The sequence below is a fragment of the Gigantopelta aegis genome, chromosome 8 (genome assembly GCF_016097555.1).
Source record: "Gigantopelta aegis isolate Gae_Host chromosome 8, Gae_host_genome, whole genome shotgun sequence".
Lineage (NCBI taxonomy): Eukaryota > Metazoa > Mollusca > Gastropoda > Neomphalida > Peltospiridae > Gigantopelta > Gigantopelta aegis.
Window position 1 is genome coordinate 65,500,699 of NC_054706.1, and position 9,167 is coordinate 65,509,865.

A 9,167-nucleotide genomic window follows, 5' to 3' on the forward strand; every position below is an offset into this window, starting at 1 on the left:
CTAGTTATGTTGTTGAAAGCATCATTTTGTGTTTCATCAGTTTGACTTTTACACTTTTTATGTATAATTGCAGAATTTCTTTTTATTGATATCAATTTTCAATTTGTTTGAAATCCAATAGCTGGTATCTTTTTCGTAATGGGGTGTTGCAATTCATTTATTGGAAGCCGTGTTGATTATCCTGTTTTGTCACACAAGCACAACAAATAAAACTAAAGTACAATAAATATTTAATGTATACTTTTAAACAGCACAATTTTATAACAATCCAAATGATATAAATAATATATGATCATGTACAATATAATGTATATACTGCATAAGAACAACTTTTCTCCAGTGTAAATGGTGGAGGAAAAGATTAAATGGCAATTAATACCCAGTTGTTAGCAGTGCCAAATACCAGATTTAAGATGGAAACAATGGAATATTAGTATTAGATTGAGAGCTGAAAATTTATTAATTTCATATCTTTTTTTTTCTTTTTCTTTTTTTAAATTTCATTCAAGACGCAGCTGGAGCCAATTTCACAAAACATTGTAAGTTTATGTCTGGGACTACCAGTTATACCGGTCATATTACATCATTACAGAAGATGGAGCATTTTAAGTACAAAATAAAATATGTGTTTTTAAACTATTTGTTGTACAATAATAGTAATAAGAATTGTGGTGTAGTTGTAGAGTTATGTCTACATGCAAAACTAGGCTTATGCTGTTTTTGTGAAACTGGACCCTGATTTGTATCTTTTTTTATATGATCGTATAGGTTTGGACATCAAATCCATCATACAAGTAGCAAAATTGGACAACTGCTAAATTTTATCGGGCATCGAAATAAGAACAGCACAGTCTGAGGTAATCCACGTACAGGTTACAATAAATTATGGGTATCCAATAGGTCACAACACATTCAAGTTTACATTTCCAATTGTTATTACTATGACAACAATCCTTCACAGACATACTGTTTTTATGACTTCACCTCACTGTTCTTGTACAAGACATGTACATTCATTTTATATAAGAGGGGCATGATTTAGCGTAGTCAATTGAGTGCCCGCTTGTGGTGCACTGGTTGGAACGAGAAATGGCCCAATGGGCCCACCAACAGGGATCAATCCAATGCTGACTGCGCATCGAGCGAGTACTTTACCACTAGGCTACGCCCCGCCCCACTTATTTGGATGCCCGCATGTAATATTAAATTATTTTTTGATTTTGTTTGGTTATTTAAAACGAGATGCATTCTGGAAAAAATTGTCTAAAAACAAAACCACAAACATACATAATAATGAGCCCTGCAGTTTGGGATTCTTTCAGATCTACTGATGTACAATTAATATTGTAAACTCAAGGATGTTACCGGGAATTTTTAATTTTTCAAAGCAATCAACTGTTAAAAAAAGAAAAGAAAAACGGAGAAAAAAAACAATTGTCGAAAATGGGATTCATTCACATCCATCAAACTTCCCTTGGTGATGCACCTTTATCTTTTCACCAGTCTGCTTTATTATGGCTATAACAGACATACTATTACTCTTTACTGGGGTAAAGAGAAGCTCAAGATGTTTTACAGGGACTCTTCTAGTCGTCAGTCAACAGAATCCAGATCCTGGTCTTGCGGTGTAACCAAGGCGATGAAGAGCTTGATGTTAAGAAGTTCGTTATACACAGATGAGGTCAATGGGTTGTTCTCAAAATTAACCTCTTCAAGGCATGTCAGAGATTTCAGTCGTTCAACGTCCAGATCTAAACAAAATATACACACTGTTTACTTAAAGGCATACTGTCACGGATTTAAGGACCTTATTTCTCTAAAATGGATAATAAATAAAAATTACATTAATTGTTGGAAACCAAATCTAGCTATCGCATCACCGTAACTGAACCATGATAGAGTGAAATCCATGTCACCCCTCTCGGCAATTTTAGTTTTTGAATTATGGACCATTGCCATAATTCAATTATTAAATTACAAAATGTCATTAATAAATGGATTATGGTGGTTATGAAGATGGTTGAATAAAGTACATTTAGGGACAAATTAAATTATTGTTGATCAGGTAATACTTTGTTAGACCATTAAATAGGTCAGTGGTCTGTGACAATATGGCTTTAAATAGGTCAGTGGTCTGTGACAATATGCCTTTGATTGTGATAAATGAAACCTATTCATATCCTTAAAGTATTGCGATATTGTCATATTAAAAAGGAAAAAGAACAGAATATTTACAGAATATTATTTTAAAGGGACTGTCCTGAGTTTGCTGCCATTGTATCTTTTTTTTTTTCTTCACTAAATGGAGGATACTCCCCGAGTATCTTGTGATATCATAATTTATCAGCATGAGTTGATAAAAGTGTGAAATCTGAGGCTGGCTAAAGACTTTTTAATACTTTTATCAACGAGTGCTGATAAATTATGATATCACAAGACATGAGGGGGTATTCTTTTTATCATCCATTATCATTTGCTACAATTGTAAACAATTGTCAGTAATGTGGGTTGAATCTCACTATATTTGGCAGCGGTAGACTCGTTAAATAGCAGAACGACAGCGGCGTGACGTCACTAATGATAGGTTTAGCATTGAAACATACACAGTGACATAACAAAAGAAGCGATATCTCCTAGGAGTATATCACAGGAGATATTGCAAATTATAGTGCCAACGATATCTCCTACAAAAGCCTTCAATGGATGATAAAATTTCATATTAAAGCTAATTTTCTGTTTAAAATGTCAGTATCTGAATAAACAAGGTGTTTGTTGTCCTAATCATTCAAGAAGCTCAAACTAGATTTTTGTTTATCCCACTGCCCACTTTCCTTTCTCTCCTTTGACTTCCATCTCAGTTCTTCCCAATCTGGCAGCTCCTATCTTTCAACTTATTTTGCTGTCCACCTCCACATCTCAGTCCTTGTCTCTCCAATCTCTTGTAACTATCTGTGTGTCACACGTTTGCCATATCCCATCAGCTTTTAGCTGTGGGCTTTGGGCACTTCAGAGTGTTCAGTAGTTACTTCTGACATTGTTAAGAGCAACTTGTAATCACCTACTATGCTCCCCTACTACTGGCGGTTGTTATTAGTTCCATGGGTCAGACCAGCTTTATTAGCAGCAGAGGACGAGGATATCAGGTGGATGCAGTGAAGTATGCAGAGACTGCACACATGGAGGAAGTTGAGACAGATAGGTGATGGTGTGGACAGCTCAGAAGACAGAGTCGGAGGAAACTGACAGACCGGGTCGAAACAGATTGAAATTATGGGAGAAATTGGAAAGTTTTTTTATATTAAGATAATGAGAATGATAGGCAGAGGGTGATAGATGAGAAAGATGAATGAAAGTGTGAGCCAGCTTTGATGGGATTTGAACCACTGTCATCAGCTTGATTGTAAGCAGCTTATTCACTAGACCACGGTATCAATATTTAAGGGGTGTTTTACCTCGGTATCTGTACAGTATTCTGTAATGACACAATACTGATATCAAGCGGTATTTTTTGTATACTTTGCTTTAAATGCATGCTCGAGTTAAGGCTCCCCCATTAATTTTATACTTTCTGTTGCCACAAAGTGCATGTATATGTCTTCCTGTCGATTCTGTGCACGGAACATGTTCCTATACGTTTCAAAGAGGCAAGCACATGTTCCTTTTCTCAAATCCCACACTGCCTCACACAGTGTTACAACAAGAACGGGTTCCCAGCTGTACATAAACAGTTTTGAATACACAGTTGGTGAAATAATATTAATAACCAGTCATAAAATTATGCTATTCACCTGTTATGTTATTATTTTCGGCATTTAGATGTTTAAGGCTTGTAAAACTGAAGGTAACTGTCGGAAGGCTGCGGAAATTGTTGCTGGCGATATCCAAACTGCAGAGACCTGTCATTTGTGCAAGTTCATTTGGCAACGTAGATAATCTGTTCCCGCTCAGATGTAACACTGTTAATGAAATAAAACTAGGCCTATATATGATTTATAATCTATTGACATGAGACATTCAAATACAGTGCAAATTTGGGATGCGACTAATTATATATGTACCTGAAACATGAAAATGTAGATCCCATTCTGAATCAGAATATATATTTTTATTATTATCCATATGGTTCAACATAACCGAGTTAACAATAATCATGCAAAACACACGTGTAATGACGTAATTTTGGGAAGTGATGTCATACCATGACCAGTCCTAGCTCAGACTGTGCATTTGAAATATGACATCATTTCTTCATCTTCTTCTAGTTGTGGCAAAAACATTTTGAGTTGGGTCTTGTTATTCATAAAGAAAACAACAATAATAATATGGATAATAAAGAAATTATTACACTCGCATGTGAGTCGTACTGATTTTACGAAACTCGTGTCAGGATTCATGTATTACCCTCGCTCTTGCTCACGCAATACAAAAATCCTGATACTCGTTTCGTAAAATCAGTATGACTCACACCCAAGTGTAATAATCTCTATTTTTTATGGAATTGTCAGGTATGTTCATGAGGAGACGTAGTTGCTCATGAAAAGTGCAAGTGTTTCTGTACTTGCCTTTCACCATTTTGCTACATTTAAATGTGTGGAAATGCACTCCATATTTGAATTTTTCTCAACTGGAGTTATTATCAAGAGAGCAGTGGCTTGCTCTCAATATTTTTCCAAATGGAGAGGCCTGAATGTGGTACCAAAACAAGTTAAAGTTTGTTTTGTTTGACGACACCACTAAACCATATTGATTTATTAATCATCGACTATTGGATACATCATACATGTCAAACATTTAATTATCCATTAGCACTAGCAGCAAAAAGTAAAGTTTGTTTTTTATTTAACAACACCACTAGAGCACATTGATTTTTTATCTTATCATCGGCTACTGGACATCAAACATATGGTCATTCTGACACTGGTGTTTTTTAGAGGAAACCCGCTGTCGCCACATAGGCTCCTCTTTTACGACAGGCAGCAAGGGATCTTTTATTTGCACTTCCCACAGGCAGGGTAGCACAAACCATGGCCTCTGTTGAACCAGTTATGGGTCACTGGTCGGTGCAAGTGGTTTACATCTACCCATTGAGCTTTGCGGAGCACTCACTCGGGGTTTGGAGTCTGTATCTGGATTAAAAATCCCATGCCTCTACTGGGATCCGAACCCAGTACCTACCAGCCTGTAGACCGATGGCCTAACCAGACACCACCGCACTAGCAGCAAAGGATCTTTTATATATACAATTTCTACGGATATGTGGTATTATTGGTATATGGATATATTATGATTCAAAAGAAACATAATATAGATTACAATACACCCAGCTAGTACCATTTGTTTCTTTGTTTTGTTTAAGGACTCCACTAGAGCACATGGATCTATTAATCATCGGCTATTGGATGTCAAACATTTGGCAATTTTAAAATACTGTCTTAGAGACAAAACCCGTTACATTTTTCCATTATAGTAGCAAAGGATCTATTACATGCACCATCCCACAGACAGGATAGCACATACCATGGCCAGCCAGTACTGATTCACTTAATAATTTCCGTATTTAAAGTTTGTTGTCAGTCAGAAACCTCTTAGATTCAACTGGTTTCATAAACGTGTTTAAAGATGTGATAAAGGAGGACATTTTTTATTTAACGACGCACTCAACACATTTTATTTACAGTTATATGGCGTCGGAAAGATGTGATAAAGGGAAGGACCTGACATTATTTAATAAGCTTTAGTACACAAAAGTAATCCATATATTTCATGTTTTAAATAATAAACTTTACTTGTATCATGTACTGTTTTGCGATTTGGCAAAGCACAGATACGCATTTCAACATCTAGCTATTAAATATTGTCCCTGTGACAGAGTGTTTAAATATACCCACCCACTCCTTTTTAATTAACATGATATGTAGGCCTGTGTTGAAATATTTGAACAAGTTGAACATGAATCCCAATTCCTGCTTACCTGTGATGTTGGGGAATGTGGTGCCAACTTTAGGTGGAATCTGTCTGAGAAGATTTCTAGACAAATTGCAAACTTCAATTGTTGTACTGCGCACCAGGATATATATTGCATCAGGTATTTGTGTCAGCTGACAGTCAGAAAGATCTGCAAATAGTACCACCCAGTACTGAAAATGTAAAAACTGCAAATAGTGTTTTAATTTTTAATGTATGTTTTCTGATGACACTGTGTATGGCAATGCGAGAAAAATGGGTCACAGAGACCTAATCATGATATGACAGTAGCAAAGCAGTGACGGATCCAGAAAATCCATTTGGGGGAAGGGTGGGGGGGGGGGCAAAGACATGAGGTGGAATGCTAAGGGAACTTTTGGAGGGGGGTTGTTAAAAAATTAAAATTAATATATAATAAAATTTTAGGGTGGGTGGGGCCCTAGGGCCCCCCTGGATCCACCTCTGCAAAAAGAAAAGAAGATGAGGGCCATGCCTAACCTAAAATAGTAAAGAAGTGAAAACTACTTAGTGTTTTAATTTTAAACATACTACTTTAACACTAGCTTTTTATTAATGACAATGCAAAGGAAAAGAAATTGTCACAGAGACCTACATGTAGATTTGATATCACATCAGCAAAAAGATCAAGGCCATGCCTAACCAAAAATATTTTTTTTTTTTAAATCAGTGCAGATTTATAGGATATTAAACGAGCTTCCATTTCGTATGATGTTTATGTCCCGAGTGAAATAATTTTCAATTGTCACGAGCTTTAAACATGATACGAAATGGTAGTGAGTTTAATATCCTATTTATTACCCATAATCAATCTTAATTTATATTACTCATCTCATTTCATTGACGTTCCTGTAACTTGTTTGGTTGTAGTGCGCCAATTGATGACATCATCGTGTGACGTCAAAAGTGTTACGTCCCACTTGGCATTCTAGTGGGACGTATCACTTTGATATGTATCTAGATATTTTTAACCATATGGGTAATAATAATATATAGTGGCTCTTTTAGACCTTAAAAAGAACATGTCTGATATATTCTAGGACATTCCATTACTTAAAAATTAAGGTGTGTTCAGTATCATGTTTAATGTAGGTCACAGCAATCTAGTTATGGTATGCAACACATTGGCCAGCTTTTGAGGAAAAAGTATATTTTTAACGTCACATCAAAAATGGCTATTTGGTGTTGAGAGAAAAAGAGGAAACCTGCTGAAGCTATACTTCCACCCAAAAAGCAGCAAGAATTTTTTTTTTATGCATTTACAGGTCAGTACATACATGTATATGTACCATGGCATTTGATGTACCGATTTCTTGGGAGGAAGAAAACAACTACTGGTAGTCCATAAGTTTGTTTGTTTAACGACACCACTAGAGCACATTGATTTATTAATCATCAGCTATTGGATGTTAAACATTTGGTAATTTGACATTTAGTCTTAGAGAGGAAATTAACCCACTACATTTTTCCATTAGCAGCAAGCATGCAGCCCTTTATAAAAATAAACTTTATTGCATGTAAACATTTCACTTTTGGAACTGGATGCAAAACATGTAACGTTTGAACAAGCATGCTTTATTCCACAGACAGAACAGCACATACCACAGTCTTTGATATACCAGTCATGGTGCACTGGCTGGAGTGAGAAATAGTCCAATGACCGTGCATCTAGCGAGCGCTAAACCACTGGGCTACGAACTAGTCCATAATGGTTGATCCTTTTATTTTGAGTATTGCAGGCCATAAAAAACAAAATACAATCTATGATATAAGGGGTGAGGTGCAGACACCCCCATAAATATTTTAAAGTGCCTTTTTTTATTTTATTTTTTTAGTTTTATGATACGGGTAAGACAAATTATACTATAAAAAAACAGTCAGTCAATGTTGAAAAATAATATTATTGATAATATCTAAATAATTTTGACATATATCTGTAAAAGTTGCTTGGTTAAAAAGAAATGTTCAGGAGGCCGAGCGATCGCGGTCTTTCGCTAGACTGGTGTTTGCTCCTAACGTTCAAATGAATGCGGTATGATAGAAGACGGTCGTGCCAGTCAAATTAATAGCGAGCGCTTTTCCTTCTGGACACCTCGCTCAAATTGCGTAATTTGACATATCTAAATGAATTGGTCTACCACTTGCATACTATCTTTATATCATTTAGTATTTATTTACCTAAACGTCCGTCTTCTTTTGCTTGATTACACTTAATGACGACTTTAGTTACTTCTTTGCCCGACATAATATCGATCATTGAACGAAAGTGAATCCGGACTGAACAGTCAGTCTATTATCTATGGAGGCCCATTTCGACCATGAACATTCGTTACATTGGGTGATGGTAAATAGGGTCAAAGTTTGTTTTGTTTAACGACACCACTAGAGCACATTTATTTATTATTCATCGTCTATTGGATGTCAAACATTTGGTAATTTTGACATATAGTCTTAGAGAAGAAACCCGCTACATTTTTTCATTTTCATTAGTAGCAACGAATTATTTCATTTTCATTTCACCTTATTTTCGTGCTATATCCAATTAAGGTTTAAGCACGCTGTCCTGGGCACACACCTCAGTTATCTGTGCTATTTGTCCAGGATAGTGGGTTAGTGGTTAGTGAGAGAGAAGAGGGTGTATAGTAGCTTTACATCTACCCACTCAATGAGCCCTTAATTAAGAACTCGCTCTGGGTTGGAGCCGGTAACGGGCTGCGAATCCTGTACCTATCAGCCTGCATGTAGTCCGATGGCTTAACCACTGCGCCACAAAGGCCGGTTGCAAGGGATCTTTTATATGCACCATATATATATATATATATATATATATGTGTGTGTGTGTGTGTGTGTGTGTGTGTGTATATATATATATATATATATATATATATATATATATATATATATATATATATATATATACATATACATGTATATATATATATACATACATATATATATATATATACATGTATGTATATATATATATATATATATATATACATGTATATATATATACATATATATATATATATATATATATATATATATATATATATATATATATATATATATATATATATATATATATTTATTTATTATTATTATTATTATTATTATTATTATTATTATTATTATTACTAGGGCGGATCCAGTGTTTTTAAAAGGGTGGGGTTCCAAAGCATTAC

At 35.2% G+C, this 9,167-nt stretch overlaps 1 protein-coding gene across 1 annotated transcript; it reads right to left on the bottom strand.

Annotated features, from left to right (window-relative positions):
• Positions 1 to 218: 218 nt before the first annotated feature.
• On the bottom strand, positions 219 to 8,259 carry LOC121379075 (leucine-rich repeat protein SHOC-2-like). Its single transcript, XM_041507538.1, has 4 exons — positions 8,161 to 8,259; positions 5,972 to 6,115; positions 3,789 to 3,956; positions 219 to 1,751 (listed from the first exon to the last, which is right to left on the bottom strand). The coding sequence occupies exons 1-4, from the start codon at positions 8,237 to 8,239 to the stop codon at positions 1,594 to 1,596; spliced, it is 549 nt and encodes a 182-aa protein (XP_041363472.1). The 5' UTR covers positions 8,240 to 8,259; the 3' UTR covers positions 219 to 1,593.
• Between the last annotated feature and the right edge of the window lie 908 nt (positions 8,260 to 9,167).